The sequence below is a fragment of the Homalodisca vitripennis genome, chromosome 2, assembly GCF_021130785.1.
Source record: "Homalodisca vitripennis isolate AUS2020 chromosome 2, UT_GWSS_2.1, whole genome shotgun sequence".
In the NCBI taxonomy this organism is placed as follows: domain Eukaryota; kingdom Metazoa; phylum Arthropoda; class Insecta; order Hemiptera; family Cicadellidae; genus Homalodisca; species Homalodisca vitripennis.
The window spans coordinates 187,650,059-187,675,700 of record NC_060208.1 but is presented as its reverse complement, the minus strand read 5'-3'; the positions used below and the strand labels follow the sequence as shown (position 1 = coordinate 187,675,700).

Genomic DNA, 25,642 nt, shown 5'->3' with positions numbered 1-25,642 from the left:
GATAAACTAGTACAGATTCGTTATATTGATGTCAGCAGAGATGATGATTATGGGGAAATAATAAAGTTTTCGAGAGAAAAGTATTAAGCATTGTATAGAGTATGGCTGTTGAACAATTTAAATTATAGCATAAGGCTAGTGACTTGGGTTCGTGAGCATCTTGAGCTCAGTTGGAAGAAGGAATGACAGAAACTAGTAAGTTTGGATAATGAGAAGAGGTAAAGGCCAGCGACTAATGAAGGAAGGAAACCTAATGGGCTTAAACGTGCAAGGGCGTTGCTCAAGAGGGAGCACAGACGAACCTAACCCGAATTGAAGAAGGAAGCATGAGCACTTATAGGCAGAGGTTGGGTAATAAATTCCGCGAGAACTCTCCAAAACGTTTGTCCACTCATCAACCTCTATTTAATATATACACACGAGCGGTGTAGCGAGTTCATCAAGGTCATGTTGACCTAGGCTTACGGGAGACTTTCGCTTGAGATTAGAGGCCAACGACCTGTGAGACCTACCACAGCAGCAAACAACCTGCTGCAACCGCCGCGCCGCGGTCGCAGCCCTACCTCCGCCGCCGCCGCCGCGCCGGTCCAACCACTGTACTCTCTGCATTCATTGAATTAAAAGAACATAGAGCAAAAGTTGATCTGTTATGACCATGTTGTTCAAGGAGATACTGTTGAAGAGACTGGGATTGGAAACCAATATCTTATGGCAGAATCTACTATCTTATGCCACGATTGCCGCTTCGGCCTACATTCAGTGTGAAGAATCAAAGCATAGGTTTTTATTAATTATCACAGCGTGTAAAATCAAAGGAAGATGGGCATCGTGTCCAATCACAAACTCAATTTCTTTATTAAGTGGCTGATCAGTTTTGAGGTCCTAATTGATAAGAAATATGTACAGAGTTTGTTTTTGCAAAGCTAATTATAACAATCTAAGTAAGAATTTATAAAAACACCTTATATCTTTCAGAAAATAAGGGCAATTACTTAAATAGGGTTCTAGGATAAATGTACCCTGAGTCCGGCGAAAGCTTTCAAGAAACCTACAAATTTTAGTAGGGTCCTTCTATGAATGGGACATGTACACGTTTCTTGCTTAGAACATTTTCCTCTTAACTCTTCCATCGGTTCTCTGTCTCATCCTCGCCAATAAAATTGTCTTATTTAAACACATATGTTGTAAATAATAAATGTACTAAAATAATTCGACACGAAATTATGTTAGATTTAACATTTCCTTTGTTTATTCACAATACTTTTTATATATTTATTCTTATGTTCCATTTACACTTGTTGAAATTATAGATTGTGAGATATTTTGCTGATCCCTCTGAAAGCATGCGACAAGAACGTAGCCAGCGAAGGAGTCCAGGGGGTCCGGACACCCCAAATTTTTAATTATTTAAATTACTTTTTTAGTAAACGGTATTTATTATTTAATTAATTCAGTATTGCTGACATGTATTGCTGAAAGATCGTTCTCAAAATAGATACGTATCAATAACTTTTTAATTACCAAAAAAGCCTTACTCTCTGTCCGTTTTGGGAAAATATAAGTTGTCTTGACTCCTCCCCCCCCCCCAAATCTTTTCCTGGCTACGTTCATAGTGTAACTATAAACGTATATGTTCAAATTAGTGTAACTATAATTTGTATATAGTTACACTAATTATTGATGATTGTTTTTATTTTAAGATTCATTTAATATATAGTGTAAATAAATAGACTAAGTTTTAGTTATAAATGTATTCATATATATATGTTAGTTTAATTTTTATGAGGTTAAGTGGTAGAGAGGACTTTATAGTCCTAACTTCGCCTCTAATAAAGTCATTTTTCATTTTCATTTTCATTTTCATTTTTTTCATGGCACTCGATTAAATGGCTTATCACTCGAGTCAAATCTCTCATTAAGTTTAAAAGAGAATAAATATTTATAAGTAGCTGAAATGTATGAAATAAATAAAAATGGGAATATAACCAATAAAAAGAGCTAGAGCAAACGATTATCATAAATGCTTTGCGGGTAGGTGTTGTCTGTTATCTTGACGTTATCGCGGTCTTAGTGCTGTCACCGCAATTTGTAAAGATATCGGCGGTAACCTGCGTATCATCAGCGATTATCTGAGGTTCGGCCAAGGTTCCCTGTGCGCTGTTGTAGTGCTCGACACCTAGCCAAGTGTCATGGGCTGTCAGCTATTATTACATACGGTGTGAGAGCTACTGACAAGCTGGGCCAATGTAAACATGAGTTACGACAATGACCTTTCCCAACTGACCTGCAGCACAATCGAACTTGAGCCTGGAATGAGTGAGATGATATTCGTTGTGTCAAGTGCAGCAAATAAAACGTTAAAAATTACTAATAAGCAAAAAGTTGTATTTTAATTTATACTTTAATATTTGTGTCTTTTTTCAATAAATCGATACAACGAAACATCAAAGAATCCGACAAAACCAAGCAATCCGACAAAGTAACAATGTAATAACAGTTGTCAAACACGGTTAGACAGACGGGCAGTTAACAATACATTTTTAAGAAAGCCATGTCGGGCCTTTAATAATTAAATTTTAAGGCTTTATTCGAAATACGCTAAATCAAACAATTTTTCAAATACAAAGAAATAATGGTATGAATTTAATTTCGTCAAATCCTCGTGTATTAATTTGAAGCAAATCTTCACATAAATATTTAATCAAATTGACACCTAAAAATTTCAGGTTTCATTATAGGCTAATAATTATACCAAACCAAAATTCTAAAACTTGAATAGCCTTGATCAAACCATTTAATCGAGTGTGATTAGATTGTTTAAAAAATACAAATTTAACTCATTTAACGCATAGTCGAACGATGAATACCAATTGAATATGTCAATCGCCTTATGTCAATAATTCCTGAGTTGAAGACCTCGGTTTCAATTATATTTCACCACAAAAGAACATGTATAAATTGGTAAATCAAGTATGGTACTATGCAAAATAATGTTTATAAAACAATCCTTTTATCCTACTAGAAATCAATCCAGTTAAACAAGTTTGATCCGGTTCAAAGTCAGTTAAAACCGGTTTCAGTTATTTGTTTTCTTTCACTCATAGATGTCACAGATAGTTGGACCAATAGTACTGAGAATTAACAGATGATCTAGAGTAAAAAAGATGTAAAATTCACTACCGAGAAATTGTCATTCCACATTACATTAACAATGTGTTAGACTTGCGTAGAGGAGAGTTTTTGTAATGCTAGAAATAGAACAGACCAATGTAGGACTAAAACTACTAAATTTTGGAAAATTATGAACTTGAGACAGAAGGGAATAGCATGTTTTGTTCTAGACGTATTTCCTTCGGTCACGTACTATACAGGCTGCGAAGGCAAATAAGGTCTATAATAAAATAATTTTATTGTAGGTCATACGTTAAAAATCTTAATAATTCCAAACCTCTAAGGAAACTCTTTGACGGCGATATCATGTTCTCGCGGTTGGTCAATGCTGCTTGAATCGTATTTTGTAAAGAATACCAAATAAAAAAGGAGTTTTGTATGGGATAATTCTAGACAAATTTTAAATTGCAAGTGTCCTTAGATTCTGCGAAATCTCCTAAAAGCCTGACAGAAAATCGATCATTCCTGAACCCCCACAAGTATCGATGACTGTGTAATGAGTGTGGAAATCCTATATAATGTACAGCCGCATGTGAAACTGACTGTCTGACTCACTGATACATAGATACAAATTCTAACATAGTTCTAGAAGTGCTGGAAACTTTAAATTTGGCACGCATATATAAACCGCAGAAAAGTCTAAAACCGAGAATTTTTACATTTAAACCCTCAAAAAAATTCGAGAGAATTCGCGCATTTTTCACCCTAACAATCCTTTTTTGTAAGTCCGATAGCGGGCGAACCGTTGGACCTAGCTCGGATCTGACGAAAAACGTTAGTCAGAAATGAAGCGAACTACAAAAAAGTCCAGTGACTTTTTGTTCTATCTCTTAAGTGACAAAACGCTGGAATATTTGCCACTCCACATATTTCTTTTTTTAATATCTCACAAAAAACATCACAACTGGGTTTTAGTGGTCGTGTGGTGTATGTTTCTATAAAGACTAATTCTGATTCGTATATTGGATTTCGTTTTACTGATTTCGGAATCACATTTGTCCTGACAATGCAGAGTGTCAAAATACTTATAATAATACAGATATGATATTTAGATTGTTACATTATAATACTGAGATACTTATAACAGAAGATGTATAATATACTGTATATGTACAGAAATGTACGCGTGCGAACATAGGTACAGTGCCCAGCGGGCCGGTAGGTTGTAACGACTGCAATTTGCATTACAGCCGTATTCGAGTCAAGGACTGCCATATTTCTCGGTACAGCCTCTCTACGGTTCTCAGTACAGTACCGCCCGGTATATGCTGTAGCTGTCGAGTTAAATGTCTCCTTGTGTTCTATGAGGAAGTTTTATAACATGTATTTTTCCAAGAAGTCCAGTATTGTGCCGGTATATTTTAAATACTCAGAAACAGATTTTGCTCAGTGCTGAATATGAAATGGAAGGGTGTAGTGGAAAAAAAAACAATGCATGAAGCGATTCAAATACAGGCTATAATTACATGCTGGATTTGCTTGTAGCCTCCATCTAGCACTCTGTTTAAGAGTAGGCAACGTTGCGGATTTTCAATTTAAATTCGATTCAAAGGCACTCATCAATACAAAGTACCAGATAATTCTGTCGGAACGTTTATTCTTTTAGGAATTTGTAACTAAAGTCTGAAATACACTGGCCTATTGCAGTATATCCAGAGTTTAATATGTCGAAGTATATTATTTACAGCATGATAACAAAGTCATAAATTGGAACTTTGATAAGAGTGACAAAACAAACATGCCACTCACGAGGATGTGTTAGTTAAAAGATGACATAGCCACATCGGATTGCACTTATCAAATATTCAAGAAGAAAAAATAGTTCTCTGTACGATCACGAAATAAGTTAGCATGATGTTTGCTACAGATCAACTCGGTAGCAACATGATTCGTGGTGAACCAAATTCAGAATTTACAAAAGCAAAGCTTTTACTCGACGCATTCTTCAAAAGAAATGTATTATACACTTGGAGCGTAGACTTCATATTCCTATTATAGGTAATTCACATTCCTCTAAAATCTTCTTCCGCGATTTCCCTGATTTCCTGCTTTCAGAAGACTACGTTCTTGTCAAGAAGCTTTTCGAGTTGCCAATGCGTAGTAAACAATCCAGTGACCGCCTGTTTAGTTTTCTGTTGTAATACGAGCTGTTTCCTTATAAACTTATTACATTTTTGAACTTATTTCTTTTGAGTAATAAGTTACGGTTATTTTACTGTGCCTATTCCAATAAACCACTCTATTGAAATCTGAGTTGAGATTTCCTATGGTTTATATTATAAGTTTCCCTTAGGCCTCAGTCACGATACGAGCGGTAAACGGTAAATGGTAAAGCGACAGATCGGCAGAGCGGTAATGCGGTAAAGTGGTAGTGGCCATGGTACAGGCGGTGTTTTTGTGTTCATACAATCATCGAAATGGAATTTCCGGAAAGTGAAAACAGCATTTTTGAGAGTACTTGCGTTACACAGGCCTAAAATATACGTTGTTCACCCTATAAATACACACAGAATTCGGTTCTATGAGTATCCGTCATCTGTTTGCTGGTTTGAGAAAAGATACAATTCGGTTTTTTGAGTACACCAGAATAAATATCAGTTGGAATTTTTCCCAGACCTGATAAGATATCCTTTGGTGAAGAAATTATTGGGTTTGCGGCATAAAGAGAAGAGGCTAGGCGGGCGTTATGGGTTCGAAATTATGCACAGAAATTTAAGAATGAGCTGAGCGCTGAGCGGCAGGAGAAAAATTAAATGTCAAGAGTTGGCGGAGTGCGGCGAATCAGCAGCACTGTGTGGTATCATCGCCCTACCGTTCATGTCTGCATGGCCGTGTCGAGCGTTTTCCGTACCACACAAACGGTAAACTGCCTTCCTGATCACGTATGTCTGTCACTGTTTTGTCAGCTATTATTAACACAAGTTGACAATCAGCTGGAATCGGACAGAAAAACTTCAGAAACTCCATATCGAGTCGCGGAAGTTGTCCCCATTTCTTATAACTAATCTAAAGTAATTGTATACACTTTTAAAATTTCTGAGTTTCGTGGGTAAAAATCAAAACCACTAGTATTTGCTAACTATACGTTATCTCCTGCAGAAAATATTAAATGCCATTAACATCTAACAAAACAGATAATGTAATGCCTTTATACGGTTAATAAAAGTTTATGTATTACATAAGACATACAGATAACATCAGTGACGTACTCGGAATTTGTGTTTAGGGGGAGCCTAATGTTATATAACGGTGGGAGAGAGCATTCGAAATAGCCATTCGAGAGCCCTGATGAAAATGATTGTTGCCTTTACACAAGTAATCAGATAAAGTTGTACAACACGATACACTGAAAACAATTTGATCGCTCTTCAGATGATCCAGCATACTTAACAGGTACCGAGATCAGCACCGTGCTGATGCAGGCAAACAATTACTACGTTGTGAGTCACAAAAATGCTGAGTCAGCAGCGCAATAGCCACAGGTCGTCGTTGTAGGCAAAGCTAGGCCGGGGCGGAAAAGGAAAGTCTGGTAGTGATAACAATATCCTTAATCAGCTGTTCTCTATTCCCGGCTTGCAGCAGTGCAGCCAACACAAACAATCGTATTTCAAACACTGGACCTCGCCTCCATCAAACTAAATATAAACATCGTCTTTCAGTTCCGTTTTTATTGCTCTGTTTGCCGATTACTCTAAAAATACCGACAGTTCGATTCGCTGAGTTATATTTATTCTGGAACTCAAAGGCACAAGAAACTTTAGGGGGAGTTAGAGAGAATGGAAGTTCCAAAATTAATATGGATTTCTATCGTCTACTTTTCTGTGTTTGTAAAATTAATGTTATGATATATTCCAAAAGCATTTAACCGTGAAAACTCGAATTTTTTGCGCCATTTCTCAACAAAACTTTATATACAACAACTTAGTTTTTAAGAGAGCTATTGATAGATGTAATAAAAGTTATACCTTACTATTTGGATTTTTTAAGTTTTACGAATTTAAAATATCCTAAATTTGACCAATTTAATAAAATTGGAAATGTGCTGAAAAGTGACAACTGTAACGTATGTTTTTCTTTGGCTCCCTTGGATAAAAATGTTAATTTGCTGACATTTTCGACCACCCTGTATATAAGAAGTAAAATAAATTTAGTCTTTTTTTCAAAATGATCAGTAAGTACATCTCTATCTTTGAAATGAGTTACGGCTCAACCTTCCTTTACATTTGGAAATCTTTTAAAAATGATCCCTAGCCCCTCAGAAGTGCCACTTTTTGGCATTTTTAATTGTTAAAAAATATTTCCCCGAATTCTATAGGATAAAAATATAGGGGTTTTCGTGAAAACGTTACCGATCAGCTGCTATACATCGTGGATGGGTGGTTTGCCTCACCGTGTATACCTCTTTATTTCATATGAATAGAACTTTGAATAACAATAAAAACAATTATTTCTACAATATTATAGATTAAATTAAATCGTACCTAAATGGTGGAAACAGCGAACAGAAGAATTACTTATTTACTTGAATAGTTATATTCTTTTCTTCTTCAATACAGTTTAATCTTTGCTAGTTGGGTTAAAAATTTATTCTTACAACCTGGTTTACTTTTCTCCATTCTGAAATTACTAAGTCAACTACCAGCTGAACTTTGGTAAAAAGGGTTTTCGATTGCGGGTTTTCTCAATTGTTTTCGGATAATTTTATAGTGACAGATAAATCACTGCTTTGAAGGTAATGAAGCATACTAGATACCAGTTAATAACACAAATTATGAATAGTTCCCCAATTGTTCCACGGTGACCGCAAACACTTGACCGTGATACAATGCCCTTGCTCCCATTATTTGATCACTATGCAAATGGAAGTTAGATCTGCTTGTAACACTGTTTCATGAATATTCTAATATGTCGGAATAAATTAAAAGAGTCACCTGAAACTATAAGAAAAACTAAAGTATCAACGAGTTTACTTGCAAAATGAAATTTGTTGTATTCATCCAAACTGGAGAGGTTGCTCAATTATAAAAGATCTTCTTCATAATTAATTAGAACTTACCACTCGCACTAACCATAGTACACAGTTATATTTTGTAATTAATATAAAACAAGGGGCAAAATTTATTCCATTGCGATCTAATACTTAATTTAATAAATAATTATTGGTGGATTTAATTTTTTAGTTTTAGTTTTTTTACTAATTCTTAAATTTTATTTTATTAAAATATTTTTGGTCACACGAATTACAAAAATTGTTACCAAACCTGTTAGATTTTTGTGTTTTTAAATTTAACATTATTTAATAAAGTAAAGCTGTTAAAATAATTTATTTATAATATAGTTTATATCTATTTTTTATTCTTCATATTATCTAAAACATAATTATATTCATTAACCATATCTAGTAACGCTTTTCAATCCCATAACGACAATAATGTGTTAATTAATACAACCTTTAATTTCTCCGTGCACAGAGTTTACCAGCAGTAACCGATGTGGGTGTTGAGAAACGCGCCAGTGTGTCCACTAATCGTGTATTAATGGGGCAACCAGTGGTCAAAACAAGAATAATTAATTGCTGCGCCATTTTAGGCCGAGTCAAAACATCTCGAACTGAACGCTGTAGGTTCTGTCAGAGATATTAATCCTTCAACTGACGCAACCAGTGTTATGAATATCATATACAACGTAGTTTGGTCGGTTCATGACACGTGCTGAAATCACTAGGAAAGCATGCAAACCTTGAAATATTTTCGCATTGCTATAAAGAGTTATGTAATTTTCCGACGTTGTGTGAATCGAGATATTTTACAGCCAAAATGCATTTTAGTGCTAAATAGTGAACGTGTATTACAAAGAGAATGACAGTATTGTAATAAATAAATTTAATCTATATGATTGGAATAAAACCTTTGGTTTGTTTTAAATAGTGTTTTCTAATTAAGTGTTAAGAGTAAGAATATAGAGGTGAACTACATGTGATATGTAATGAAGAAAATATTGATATACGTCTAGTAAACGTTGTAAAAAGAAACAAACATGTAAAGTTTGTAATCAGAACCCTTTTCTCTTAAAAACTTTATTATTATAATTGACTAGTGTACATTCCAGACTGTTGTTGTTTTTTATAATTTTATTGTATTTTTACATTTGCGTAAGTCTGATAACATAATGCTCTGATTTTTGTAAATGGGTTAAATTTATGATTTTGATCTTTCATCTTTATTACAGACTAAGTTAATTTTTTTAGTTTCCCCTTCCTCGAATGGAATCTTTGCTAACGCTGAGCCGATTATAAATTACAAATATAAATATATAATAACATTTTAATATATATAACATTTTTATGTACACAATAAAACATATTTTAATTATATTAGGTGCATGCGATGAACATATTCCGTTTATATTCTTACTACACGTATTACCATGTAAAGTGTTTTCTGAAAAATTATTATTTTCTATCGATATGTTGTTCTGTGATAAAATATTTTATGAATTTATTATTTTTTACCTATTTTGTTTATTTCTTTTGAAAGTGGTGATGGAGGAAATAGTATAATTTATATATTTGTTATCACGGCTATTTTCAGCAGTATTTATATTTATCCTATGTTAGTACAATGAATGGTCAACTAAGACCCTTTTTTTAATTATCCTATTTTGTATTATTCTAACGCTTTAAAACACTAGTTCAAGTTTGGTAAAAGATAATGTTGTTTTAAGAACTCTGTATATTCTTGGGCATAATTTAAAATTCAATTAGGGCTCTAGCCATCACGTTTTGCACCATTGTAACTGTATATTACTGTAACGAATGTTACATTAGTACATTTTTTGTCGAATATCAATATGGTTAACAAAATATATTTTTTTTATTTCTGTATTTTTAATTTGTAAATGTATTGAATATTAATATTACTATACAATTCATTGCGCTTTTAATCTTATACTTATATTATTGGTATCATGCATGCATATTCGTGTGTATCTTATACATGGCAACTGATTGATCTAGAATCCTTAATATTTTAATCTTTAAAACAGGTGTTTCAATAAGAAAGTAATAATGTATTAACGTAAATGTTGTGTACAGTCGGTTGCAAAATGTCTGATTTATAGTTAAATAAGGTAATAGAACACCATTCAAAACCTGCAAGAAATTCTATTTCGTCTTTAAATACATTTTGCCATTCCTGAAATTAATTGGTCATGACGTAATAGAAACTTGTATAAGAGACTTGAACGTTAGGTTTGTCGAGAGTTGTGACGGTTGTTATCACGACGCGACGTGTTGTAGGTTACTTACTAATTTTAATATTTTGCTTGTTTATTATCTATTATACATTTATGCACTAAAAATACGTTTTAAAAGTCACAAGACATGAATTTATAAACTTGATAAACAGCTAGCTTGAAAGTAAACTAAATATGCGATTTGGAAATATTCAGTATAAAATCTTGTGTATGAACTCAATTAAAATTCGAATAAAATAGTTTTTGAGTGTACAATATCAAGTGTATACACAATTTTTGGCAGGACGGACATGTAGAATAAAGAGAGCTTAAAATTATGTGTTACAAATGGTTTTCACCAATATTTTACATTTAACATTACACTTTTAATGTGGGATCACTGAAAAAAAATTAGGGAACTCCCCCCATGATGTGCCATGATGCGTACTTTACTTGTTAAATATATCATCCTAAATCCATTTTTATTCCGCTTCCTGCCAAATCTCGTGTATGAAATACTGTCTTATTTAATATCTCCAATATGAAACACTTTTTCAGGTCATCCATTTTAAGGAGTTTTAATCATTTTGGTGCTTTTTCTGGATTAATCGAAACCTTTAAAATTATAATCTATGCTATTATTAAATATCCTCCAAAACGCAGGCCTTTCCGCTACACACAAGTACGATAGGTTAACCAATTACTGCAAGTATACGAGCAATCGAATCCAAATATATCGTAACTTATTATGTCAATAGGCTATTAGAAATCACGTTAAAGTTAGCTAACTGTTAGGTAAAAGTCTATTCATGTTGATAACACAAAAGCCAAACAAATCTCTGTAAAATGGCTGAAAGTTTTAAAGAATGTATAACATTGCACTCTGTATTAGAACAACACGTCAACTAGTTTTCGTAATATCACAGCTCGCCGGAATGTCATCACTTCCGCACAGTAGTTCTACATATTGCACAAGATCACTCGTCGTAAGCGACATTTGGAACGTGTCATATATATGGCTATAACACATAAGCTAAATAAGTGTCAAATTGTTTAATAATAACCGTAAATTAAAGTAATATCCGTACATGTTTATAACGTTAATTGAGGAAAATAAATTGTCCACTGTAATTGGTGTGCCGGCGTCCACGTGAAACACATAAGCTTTCGTTTAGTTAAACATAACTTCTAGGAAAAAATTAAAATGTTAAACCAACGGAATATAATCCATGTTTAAAACTTTGTTTCAGAGCTATTAAAATACAGTAATTAATTTAAACTGAGGTTTTATTTTGTGCCAAATAAAATTACACAAGTATTACTATCATAATACATAATATACACACATAGGTTTGTATAGCACGTGTATTGCATTTTTTAATTTAATTTGTGTTACTGTATTAATCACTTAATCTTTCAAAATTTATCCTACATTGTTTAAAATTTTTCAACTAATTAATGTTTGTACTTTTTGTCTTACAACAAAAAAAGTCGGTAGAGGAATAATATTCCTTTTAAAGTGGAAAACCCAAAGAATTGCACACCTTGCTGTGGCACGTCATGGCACTGTCACCTGCACTGTCTGGCGACAACAAATTCCTGGAAGTTCGGCTAATGTTGCCAACCAGGAAAGTGGAAGTTACCGGTGCGTTGTGGCCGGAGACAAATACCGGCTTTGACTTCGTTATCTCCGCCAAGGCAAGGTCTCGGCGCTCAGTAAGCAAGTCGACCGCCTCGTGTTTGTATTAAGTATGTTTGCTACAACTCATAAAGAATAAAAATTTAGTAAATGTCGCATGCTTGAAGATGGATTTGTAAATGTTACGATGAAACCTAAATATTGTCATAGCTATTATTAGAAATATGCATAATGTGATTCAGGTGATGTTGATCTTGTTATTATTTATTTTTCAGATAGGCTTATTTGTTAAAATATATTAGTTTATTTATTGCAGTTAAATTATTATTTATTTTCAAAAATGTGTTAAATAAGTATTAGTTTAATAACAGTTTTTAGCTGCATATGTGGAGTTTTATTTGTGACTTTTATTATTTTGCCAAATTTCATTCATTATGAATTAAATTTTTTGCCTTTTTGTAATTATGTAATACATATCAGTAGTTGTACATTGGGAAGTATATGTAGCATATGCTGTTCTGGTTAAGATCTTGCACAGGCTCGTCGTAGGTACTCTTTATTCTGATGTTAAGTTAGACTCTAAGCTATGTATTGCTAAACCATCGCAACTGGTTAAAGATGGTTTAGTATTTTCAAATCAGTATTTTGTAATTTAATTGTAAACATTTAATGAAAAATAAATCATTATTTCAAGAATGAGACTGACAGTAAAATAATGTGTGTCGGATACACACAGCAGCTAGATGAATTAATTATATTTTGGAAATTTCAATTTCCTCCCTGCCTTTCTCTGACAACAGTATTTCGGACAATTTATAAACTAATTATTGTTGTTAATATAGTAAATTCAAATAAACGAAAGCAGGCACAAGAACCTCTTGAAGGCACATTACCACGAGTATATTTGCCAGGAATCTGACCACGAAATCACTTCACCACTATCACTAGGAGTCGAGACCATAGAGACACGGTAAACCTCTCAGACGGGTCAGATGTGTGATAGTGACTACAGGTGAAAAGGTCTGAAAGTCACTTTACTATTATCTATACCTAGTGTTCTTCACTTCCCCGTGACGTTGGACTGTTTCCCGACGCTCTCAACCTGTCGTTAGCGGTCAATGGTCAGGTCAGCAAATTGAGCCAGGACACTAAATTGGATGTTTTCCTTGTAAACCTCCTCGCAAGTCAATAAACTGATACTGTGTAATACCCAAACAAGCAAACTGACATCATGTATGTATATAAGGTACATTAGTGTAGAATTTCTAAGCAATTTATTTGATGATGAATTTAATGATGGAATTTAACATTAAACTGGAGCAACTGAATCCTCGGAAGTGTTTACCAATTAGAAAAATAAATTTATAATTCACCAAAAGACAGTTAAAAATCTACTTTTTCTAAGCCATTTCATAAACACTGTTCTATCTACAATTAATTCCAAATGGAGAGTTTTCTTGTAGAATATATACAAACAAATGTACCTATGTAATAAAGTAAAAAGAGGTTGTAAACATGTTTTTAATTGTTATTTTTCGTAATCAATTAATTTCAATTTGATTTTGCTAAAAAGACAGGTTTGCTGGATACCGTTTTTGGTAGATAAATAATTTACCAGATGCAAATAAAAGGGAAAATTTAAAAAGTTTGATTCAACAGATATGTATATATGTATATGTATAGATATGTAGGGAACAGTCAATCAGCGTACATGCGTGAATGGAAGGTGCCTAATATTCCAACTGCTTTCCTGGACGGATACATTATAGATTCAAACCATATTGTTAGACCTTAAGAGAGTAAGATAAATGTTATGTAATATACGTTTTAATTTTGAAAAACTTTTGTTTATCAACTAAACGTTACCCGAAACTCGATAGTAAAGGTCTATTTGCGTTACACCCATTTGCGTAGTCACTAAATCACATTTTGCATTTTCCATTACAAAATTGAAGAGATACGGCACTTTTATTTTGTAATTATTTTATTTTATATTGTAACGTACTTTTATTTTCTTCTATGCGAAAGAACTGATTATTTGTTTCCTCTGTGCCCCACATCCAGCTGGTGTCGTGTGATCGCTAACCAGTTCAGGTGATCCTCAGTAGTTAGCGGGAAACCGCAAACTGGGCCTTGGACACTAGTCTATCTGTTTCACACATTCGTTCGGCGAAAACATCTTTTAGCCGCAAAACACAATATGTAACACAGACTTAAATCTTTGATTTTAAAAGAAAACAGACCGTGTATCAATATGAGAATTATATGGTACACTTTCGTGCAACAACATTAATTCTAAGCGGCGATTTGTAAATAGCGTTAAATAAACAAATTATTGGAATCGTCTACTAATGACCTCATTTTGATGAGTTACATTTAAATGTTGAATATGTTGTGCTGTTTTCGGAGTTCACTCACTATAGCATGTTTAATAGCTTTTGTGTTATAAATACATCATCACTTTCTTTCTTTTTCAGTCACACAATGCGCAACTGCGTTTAAGCAGATTTAGCATTGTATGAAATATCTCAGACTGTTACATAATTAAACCTTTAACTTCGAAATTAGACAAGTTAAACTTTATATTAATCGTACAAACAGTATAACACATTAATTTTTACGGCGGGCATACATTTTTTTCCTTACAATCAGGAAGGTAACGAAGTATTACTTATACCTCGCGTCAATATTAGACCATAGAGTAACAGATTATTACACCTTGGTCTGTGAAGTGTTTTATAGCTGCTCCATTATTTCTAATCAAAGATATTGTTATTATTGTTATTGTATATATTGTTTATTGTTATTGTTGTTGGAAACAACGTCTCCATTCTGTCAACTAGTTTTGACGATCGAATCTGGGTGTCTTAATAATTTGTCCTTTTGGAATGTCTCAGTTCTGATCTTAAACATTTCCTCCATTTATAGTTTGATTTTCCTTATCCAACAATTAGCCGTAAAGACAATGTCGGTTTTAATTAATAAGTACAGAGTCAAATCTGTTTTCGTTTTACATCTAGACTTTTTGTGTGGATGATCTGAAACTGAGACCCGGGTCAGTTTATCGTGTTACTTCTGAATAGGCTTAAACCATTATTTGCATTCAGAAATAGCGTGCTCTAACCGAGATTTGAACCCGAGTCACTGCGGTGACAAGCTGAGACGCTAACCACTCAGTTACCGACACCGGCAAATTGTGCATACTTCAACATGTACAAAGCTACCATATTGTTAATATTTAATGGCAAAACAGTGATTTGGCCTGCAGTAAAAAACCTCTACTTCACGGTTTCTTTACGGTAAGCTTTTACTATCACATAGGTCTACTTTGATGATTGGTGTCATATTGGAATGTTAACTCAATTAGCCACTTTGTGTCATGATGGTGTGTACTCAAGTCACATTTAAGAGCCGGTTATACTGACGGACATCCAGGTTGTAGTACACTAAAAACAATGTACACTTCGCGACCTCATACGGCTTCATTTTTAGTCGTAAAATCAATGGGAGGTGTCTAATTTTAAGGATATAATTAATATGCATCCATACAAATTTTAGTTTATTCAACATTTTAAAAATCCATTCATACATTTCTCGACTTTTTTGTCCTTTACCGTTTAAATCAACAAAAAGTATAGGCTATACTTCAAAATTCTAAAAAGCGTTTGGATACGTAGTAAGTGAATGAGGTTTAAGGTTGTTTTCATGAGCAAAAACTCAAGGTCGATAGACTCTTAAGAGCTATAGCTGTGTTGTCACTTGTCACCGATACCCGCATTAGGCGATGAGGTTATGTAAAAGACGCGCTGAGTGAAGCTCCACAACTGTCTAGGTCAGTGGCGACACTCAGGGCTTGCTGTCGTAACCGTAACGTAGAACTATAGACTGCATCTTCTGCTACAGATGACATACTTACGCTCAACGTTGTTTAGTTATTTAATAATCTAAACACCGATCAACAAAAAACCTAGTATGAAAGTCCGCTGGAAAAAAACTGATTTGGATTGAAATTGGCACAATTGGCATTATTACAGAATATTCCTTTAGTGTACTGTATATTTTGAACACATCATAATTTACCAAATATAATAATAGTTATAATACCCGATTTAAGAACAATGCGTACTAAACTTTGGAACAGCTTGTCGGGGCTTTTTTTTCAATATAGAGATTTCTACAGGAACCTGACATCGTTATTTCGTCTTAACTGCGATTCCCGGCAATTTTTATCTTTATGAAGGATTTTACCAATTGCAGATAAGGAGAGCTACAAAAAAACACATGACATGCGAAATGAAAAATGGCTTAATTTTGAAGGCCTTAAAGTAAATTTTATCGTTAAATAATGTCCAAGTTAATTGCTATACTCGTATGTAGCATTAACAATTAATAAGAAGTACAGCAAATTACGATTACATTTTTAATACGAACGAAATAATAAACTAGCTATTTTTGTTTTTTAATCAATTTCTTTAGTTTTTAAGACTGTTTGATTTATTAGTAAAAACCATTCCCTCCCTCAAACAAATCCATGTTTATTACATCCTTGGCCTACATTTATTAAATTGGAAACTAAATTATGAATCAACAGTACATTGAGCCTATCTATCTTTTTTATAAATACGTGTTCGCATTTTCAATGCAAAATTTCTCATTAATAATTTTATAGGTGATATTTGTCCTAATATACGATTTAAGGTAATGGTTACATTTCTATCTTAAAGCTGGTTACAACTGTTTTAACGATTATCCAAGACTGTTATGTTCAAAATAAAATACACAAGACACCAAGCCATCAAATAACCATTTCTGAACCCCAAATCCATATAATAACGTATTATATAATTTTTACATATGTAAAATATACCCTTTGACAAAACTGCGTTTTACAAAACATTATATCAATTTAAAACCCTATTGATTTATTAAAGGCTTAAGTTATTTTTTTATTTTTGAATAAATTTCCTTAATTCCAGGAATAGAAAAAAATAATGTTTGTGTTTTTTGAAAATTGAGAAACTTATAAAGGGAACGATGATAAATGTTTAGAAAAGTCTTCTTTAAGAGTATTTTGTATTATCTTAATTATATAACTATAAAAGTATATTGCACAATATTTTATGAACTTTCTTTCTTCATAAACTGTGAAGTTTCCAAGTTGCGCAAACCTACACCCTTTATATAGCCTATATATACATATATAGCCTATCTTTACAGAACTTGTATTTGCTTGTTACAATAGTTTAGGACGAGTTGTGATTATAGGCGGTTTATTGTAATTCCACGGTGGTAATTATAATTCTTATCACATTCTGACAACAACTGGACAATATGATCATTGCTACTAACAACATGACTAACATTTGGTGTAAAATTAAAGTGGTGCGCATTTCTTACATTAATTTAATCAAAGTTTCCATTCAAAATGCCATTTCTTTCTAACATTAATTATAAATAGCATGTTTGATCGATAAACTGTTCAGTGTAACAGTGTATTAAAAGCAATTTTACATAGTTATACTTGAAATTATTATCATAAACTTTTTAATTGCATTAAGTCTAATGCGTTTAGATTGTTTTTGCAATCAGAATTTAGAATTTCAGATCAAACTATATCAGTTACATGTGTAAAGTTCTTTGAAATGAATGGGCGTGGTAACTTATTAACTTAAGATAACTTATTTTAACTAATAATTAACTCATGTTAATTTCGTAACCTTACTCTGTCGGTATCTTTACTATATGATCTAAGTTATTCAGTTCAAACCGTGTCGAAAACACTCGAGTTCGTTTAACGTCTATTGACTGAAAGTGGCTCTCAACAGGCCGAAATTTATCAAAATTGTATTGATAATATTAATTGATTATGTAATTTTTGACTCGTTGTGAATTGGGAAACGTAGGCTAGACTTATATAGTTACTTATGCGGTTATGACTGCCTTTGTCGTTTTCGTGCAGTTTCAACTTTTTCTAAGATACAAGTGACAGTCACATGTTTATACAAATTTGCAATTGAATAAGACAAGTTTGACACAAATAATAGTTAACAAAACTTTTTTGATTAACTGTATTGAGATCTATAGCTTTTAATCACATCTAATTTTATATCTAAGATATTTCTTTATATAAATTGTATTAACCCCCTACGTCTGAATTAAATGTTAGATCATTGCTTAAAATGCTTACAATTAAAGTTTAGTCAAATGAGTCTATTTATTACTAGGCCCTTTAAGAAATAAAATATAGAAGGTTTTAATTTTAAATTGCCCAAACACCGATTAATTCAATTAATTATGTTCTCATAATTATAATCAACAATTTTTAAACTAACCTAAAAGTAAATTGGCAGTTATAATGTGTAATTATTTATTTTTTTTTTTTTTTAAAGAGACCAGATTTCTAAAATGATTTCCTTACTTATCAAAATATTCCTAAGAATATAATCAAAATAAATAATATAGTTGTAGTAGATAAGTACTTTTTGAAGTGGTATTTATTGAAACCATAATATGTTAAGTTATAGAATTTTACAAATACTAAAGTAATAAATATCCCTGAGATATAATTTTATTCACTCTAATAATAGTGAATACTTCAATAATAATAGTATAAATTTGTTCAAATAGAAGAATTTCGGTAATGATAATGTAAAACTATTGTCTAAAGGTACAAACAATTTAAGAAAATTTCATAAATGAAAATCAAATGTTTAAAAACTATTATATTAATTCAAATATTAATGGCACGAGACCGCCGATAACAAGACATTGTCGGTGACTCACCGTTGAACTCAGTGTATCCCCAACTCATGTTGTTTACTTGCGCGTCCTTGGCGGAAATGAGCGTCTAGAGTATCAAGTGCAGGATTACAGGCGCGATTCGCGAACTGTGCAGTGATTATGGTTGTAGGTCTTCTTGCTTTTAACATACCGGTCCCTCGACGGTAGTGGGGGTAGAGCGTCACGTGATTATTCTTCTCCCACTTCGTGGTCGTAAACTGATAACTCCTACACCAATCGTATGCCCTGAAAAGTTAGTAGAAATTATGCAAGTAACTGTAATAAAATGCTTTAATTAATAGAATGTTTTTCGAACCAAGTTATGTAGTTTCAAGAACACGATTTCATCAAATTTTGGCTGTGAAATTATGGTTGAATATGTGAACAGTTCAAAGAAACCGGCATAGGCAAAGACGAACAATAAACAATGTAGTCAGTGCCTTCATGATTGCATTACTATGTTTACACTCATGGCCAATTTGTTCCTATAAAAAGTTGTTGTCTTTATTTTTAACTTGATATACTTAAATTATATCCGTTATCCTATGGTGTATTAAAATAAAAGTCACTCTAAGTTCTTTGCTATTGTGGAAATTTGTAAAGTTATCGAGCTTTTAACAGATTAACTGAAAAATTCGTACCGTTACGTTGGCTCAACTGTAATAGAAGACTAGTTTTTCGACACGTGTTTCTGACGTTGCGATGTCTGCTAGCTCGATCAGCTGAGCAAATGAAAGTTTACGGATGACGATTGGTGAATACTGACGGTGGCTTTACTGTCTGTCATATTAATTGAACTGTGGTGTTTAGGTTAGGATTTGTTTTTAATATTACTTTAAGGATTTCTTGTTGACCATGTCAGTACAAGAGCTACTAGAAAAAATTAAAGATTTAGAAAACCAACTAGAAAAAGAAAAATTAAAACATGAACAGCCTAGAAGAGCGAAAATTAGTGAAATGTCATCAGAAGTCGTTGATTCTAACCCCTACAGGTAACCCATATGGCAAATCTTTACTGCAAAATTTTGACACTCATTAAGTATATTTATTTTCCTTTTCTTGTTTACGCTAATGTTTAATATTGTGTTATAGTAACTTTATTAACAATTACATCAATATAACTAAGGCTTGAAGTGTCAGAACCTTGCTGTTAGGCTTCTAATTAAACACTAGGAAACATAGGCCTGCGTGTAATCAGATAGTGTACATGTTTTCTCGGTTATACCGACCACATTCCTATTGGGGACAAAAGAAGAGTTCTTAACAATTTTTAGCACAAAAAATTGTGTCTCTCTTAACTATATAACGGGTAGGGTACGATAAGCGGACCGGGTCAATCCATTCCAAATCACCCAATAAAAATAAAATTTGTTGCTCAACATTTTTAATTTGCTTAATTTTTTTATTATGAGTTCCCTATGGGTAGACAATCACAAAACACTATTTGAAAAAATTTTACAAGCCATAGTTATTTCCTGGCGGCCATTTTAAAATGGCAGTTTTGCAGATTTTAGCAAAATACGCGGTTTGCGAAAAGTGTAATTGCCAAGCTATTTTTAAAGATATCAGAATAATCCAAAAACCAGTGTGTTCAGCATAAAATGAACTTCAATTTGACATTATAATAATGTTTCTTTTGTGCAAGAAAGTCAGTCAAAGTTGTTCTGCAAAATCTCGGAAGAAAATCATCAATTGTTACTTTTTAAGACTATAAAAGTTTAAGAAGGAAAAGAGACTCACAACTAATATTTTATTTCTTTGTTGAAAACTAATATAACTACCTACTGAAAAAGTTTTAGCCCTGAGAATGCTCTCCTTTTTTTTCTAGAGCTTTTCAAAAATGGCCGAAAGCCTAATAATGTCAATTTTCTAGGGTTAATAACTAAAAAGGGACTGAATGAAAATTTTACAGAATGTTCTTTATACAAATAGGAATATCTCATAAAAAAATTATGACTGAGACTTAACTACATTTAGAGATATACAGCATTGAATTTCAGTTAAACGCGCTACCCTTTTTCTCGCTTGTGCGGTACCAAGTTAGCAAACAAGGGCTTGTTTAAATCATTATGTTAACAATAAACTTATATTTAATGCTCAAATAATTATATTCCTTATTTAAACCTACTTAGGATTTACAATAAAAATTATTTAAAACCAGAAAATAATGGTATAAATAAACAATACTCATAACCACAAAATACCACTTGCGCACTTTAGGAAAAATAATTTGCTTAGGTCTATTATACTGTCAAAATGTATATGCATTTCAATTTATGTTCTAAAATATAATATTATTAAATACATTTTATAAAATATATGATGTAAAAATATATGTTAGTACCTGAGGAATATTTTAAAATAGTAATAGTAAAAGGTGAGTGACTTGTCAGCTGAAGAACAATGTTTGCTAAAATTAAGAATTTCGAAAGAAATTACTAATATTTGCCACTACCACAAAGATAAGTATTTAGACAAATACAACCACATTTATGGGAAAAAATGTTGTGGGAATAAATGAGAAACTATGTAATGAATTATCATCTTTATTTAATTCGCTGATGAAAATTGCAGCCAATAAGTAATTGAAACCAATGTTTTAAATCTAAATGCACAGAAGAACAATATTATGTGGATACAGTATGCAAGTGTAGTACAAAAATTTTATCGGTAAGTTAAGTTGGAGAATTATAATTCTTACCTATTGTTCTCACTGTGTAAGATTATGAGTTACTATTTTAAAATATTCCTCAGGTACTCGTAACATATATTTTTACATCATGTATTTTATAAAATGTATTTAATGATATTATATTTTAAAACATAAATTGAAATGCATATACATTTTGACAGTATAATAGACCTAAGCAAATTATTTTTCCTAAAGTGCGCAAGTGGTATTTTGTGGTTATGAGTGTTGTTTATTTATACCATTATTTTCTGGTTTTAAATAATTTTTATTGTAAATCATAAGTAGGTTTAAATAAGGAATATAATTATTTGAGCATTAAATATAAGTTTATTGTTAACATAATGATTTAAACAAGCCCTTGTTTGCTAACTTGGTACCGCACAAGCGAGAAAAAGGGTAGCGCGTTTAACTGAAATTCAATGCTGTATATCTCTAAATGTAGTTAAGTCTCAGTCATAATTTTTTTATGAGATATTCCTATTTGTATAAAGAACATTCTGTAAAATTTTCATTCAGTCCCTTTTTAGTTATTAACCCTAGAAAATTGACATTATTAGGCTTTCGGCCATTTTTGAAAAGCTCTAGAAAAAAAAGGAGAGCATTCTCAGGGCTAAAACTTTTTCAGTAGGTAGTTATATTAGTTTTCAACAAAGAAATAAAATATTAGTAGTGAGTCTCTTTTCCTTCTTAAACTTTTATGGTTTTAAAAAGTAACAATAGATGATTTTCTTCCGAGATTTTGCAGAACAACTTTGACTGACTTCCTTGCACAAAAGAAACATTATTATAATGTCAAATTGAAGTTCATTTTATGCTGAACACACTGGTTTTTGGATTATTCTGATATCTTTAAAAATAGCTTGGCAATTAAACTTTTCGCAAACCGCGTATTTTGCTAAAATCTGCAAAACCGCCATTTTAAAATGGCCGCCAGGAAAAAACTATGGCTTGTAAAATTTTTTCAAATAGTGTTTTGTGATTGTCTACCCATAGGGAACTCATAATAAAAAAATTAGGCAAATTAAAAATGTTGAGCAACATGACCTGGGTGATTTGAAATGGATTGACCCGACCCAGTTTTTCATATAGAAGAATGTAGTCTTCGATACCTAATATTCGCATCTCAAATCCTAGACTATCAATTGATATAAAAGTATCTATAGTCCTCAATAACAATCATATGTTTTAAATAAAAATATGGATTTAATATTTACAATGATGAAACAAATTATTATAACAAAAATTAGGAAAACTTAAGACTACCATATTTGCTCCTCTCACCATCAATCGATATAAAAGTATAGTCCTCAATAACAATAATATGTTTTATATTAAAATATTAATTTAATATTTTAATTAAACAAATTATTATAGCAAAAATTTAGAAAACTGAAGACAACCATATTTGCTCCTCTCACAGTTACAGTTGTTTCTTTCCCACAAATTTCACATAATGGGAGTCCAACATGTTGAAGCCACAAAAACAATATATTTTATTTATGTTTTATCATCTTTCAAAGCAATGTCGTGTAGTTTTCTAAAATTGACTGCCATTTTTAATAATTAAAATTATTTATGTAAAATTGAAATATTACCCTATGAGTATTATTGTAGTGTTTACAGCCGTTGGTATAGACTATTTAAGTTAATAATTCAAAATAATTAATCAGTATCGATTGATTATATCGATGGTTATGATTAAGTAATATCGTTTGCCAATTTCGATATAAAAAACCGGGTCCGCTTATCGTACCCTAACCCTATATAACTACCATGGAGGTTATCTATAGGCCTTTATAAACAAATTGTAATTTTCTATAAGGGTAGGGTACGATAAGCGGACCCGGTTATTTATATCGAAAAATGTAATCATCAATACCTAATATTCGCATCTCAAATCCTAGACTATATATCGATATAAAAGTATCTATAGTCCTCAATAGCATTCATATGTTTTAAATTAAAATATGAATTTAATATTTACAGTGATCAAACAAATAATTATTATAACCAAAGTTAGGAAAACTGAAGATGACCAGATTTAGCGTCCGACCAAGGATAAGCGGACCCGGTTTTTTATATTGAAATTGACAACCGATATTAGATATTACTTAACCATAACCATCGATATAGTCAATCGATACTGATTATGAATAGTTAACTTAAATAGTCTATATCAACAGCTGTAAACACTTTCAAATAATAACGTAAGGTAATATTTCAATTTTACATAAGTAACATTTGATCATTAAAAATGGCGGCAGTCAATTTTAGAAAAATACACGACATTGCTTTGAAAAATTATAAGACATATTTTACGTGGTTTCAACATGTTGGACTCGTACCGAAAAACCCATTATGTGAAATTTGTGGGAAAGAAACAACTGTAACTGTGAGAGGAGCAAATATGGTTGTCTTCAGTTTTCTAAATTTTTGCTATAATAATTTGTTTAATTAAAATATTAAATTAATATTTTAATATAAAACATATTATTGTTATTGAGGACTATACTTTTATATCGATTGATGGTCTAGGATTTGAGATACGAATACTAGGTATCGACGATTATATTCTTCAATATAAAATACCGGGTCCGTTTATCGTACCCTACCCTTTCAACTTATTAGTTATAGCCATTTTAATGTAAAAAAAAGAAGTAACATATTTTGAAACTTTTAAAATGGCGATGAATATGGGGAAAATATGACAGATATTTCTCAAGTAACGAGATTTGTTTACGTGGCTTACAACATGTGGTTTTGGCTGCTGGTAACACTTGGGGAGAATTCTTTTCTCCATTATACAAAAGCGGTTACTTATTGATATCAAGCTGGGAAAATTATAAACATTGTAAGGTTTCTTTGATATCTAAGTCTAGGCTATAGTTGGTTTTGTAACGTTATTATAAAATTTATGTATTTAAAAGTGTAATGTTGAGATTATTCTTATTACGGTAATTTATTATAACTCTTATTGTGTACAATTTTTAAATACATCTAATTTGGATAATATATCGAATTGTTCGATAACACCAATCGAATAACGAGTGTAGGCCGCTTATTAAACTCTCCCCTACACCATCAATACAAGTAGCAGACACTTAGTAGCTCAGATCATGCAGATGTTCCAAATTTGCGGTAGAGAATGCACATGGTAAAAAGGCTGAAATAAGACTAAACGATAGCCCATCCTGATTTCGGGGCATTCGTGTGAGTGATATGCTCTGAAAAAGATCATGTAAAAATAAAAAACTGTTCTAAGTTTGATCAAATGAATTAAATGCTTTTAAAATGAATGTTTTGTCAATTAGGGTGTAGAATTTAACTGTCCGCAAATATTTAGATTGAACCATCACACTCACATTTTCCATCATTTTTTTTAATTTTAGAGGTGTGTTCACCTCCAATCCATTTCTAAATTTGCTAGTGTAAGAGTCAAGAAATCAAATATCTTCATACATCCATGTTCATTTACCATACTGAATTAAAACCCACACACACACACATATATATATATATATATATATATATATATATATATATATATATATATAGATTGTGTGTATAGCCTATATATGTATACATATACACTTGTGAGTTACAAAAAGTGAGGGCTTAGAGGCATAATGATAGCATGTTCATCTGGCAGGTGAAAGGTCCTGGCAGAGCAAATACATTTTTGAATCAGTCTTTATTGAGTTCAAAATAGGATATTGCTTTTTATACAAATTCAAGGAACATAAAAAGTCATTTACAGGTATTTGGTCTTCCAATCACATGTTAGTTTGCATATGCCATATGCAAAATAAATTTAATTAATGTTATGTAAAAAAACATACTGTCTAATGTTGTAAACGTAGAGGGTTTAATGGTTTAACATGTTGACTGCGACAGATGCCTTATGTAAGTTAGTCTCATGTTACTATTTACAATCACTCAGAATAGAGCCTTAGTGAAGGTGTTACATAAAGTTATTCCTCTGCTGGCTTTGGAACCTAGGCTCATTTAGCGCATGGTGTTGCTGTAGGTCCTACTAATTTAGTTGTATTGATTTTGTTTATTGGAATTTCACTTTCTCTTTGTATGTACTTGTTAGGGTGAGTCTGAAACAATAGTGTAGGATTATG

The 25,642-nt window shown here is 32.1% G+C and overlaps 2 protein-coding genes across 3 annotated transcripts in view; one reads left to right on the top strand and one right to left on the bottom strand.

Moving 5' to 3' along the window:
• The window catches only part of LOC124355167 (carbonic anhydrase 13), an 83,516-nt gene extending 64,538 nt beyond the window's left edge, over positions 1–18,978 (bottom strand). For both annotated transcript variants that reach the window (XM_046806166.1, XM_046806165.1), the window contains exon 1: positions 18,827–18,978. In XM_046806166.1, the coding sequence (XP_046662122.1) occupies positions 18,827–18,854 (28 nt within the window). In that variant the 5' untranslated portion in view covers positions 18,855–18,978. The remainder of the gene's footprint in view (positions 1–18,826) is intronic.
• Positions 18,979–19,566: 588 nt separating this feature from the next.
• The window catches only part of LOC124355164 (ubiquitin-like modifier-activating enzyme 5), a 32,876-nt gene continuing 26,800 nt past the window's right edge, over positions 19,567–25,642 (top strand). The window contains exon 1 of the mRNA XM_046806160.1: positions 19,567–19,815. Within this exon, the coding sequence (XP_046662116.1) occupies positions 19,679–19,815 (137 nt within the window). The 5' untranslated portion in view covers positions 19,567–19,678. The remainder of the gene's footprint in view (positions 19,816–25,642) is intronic.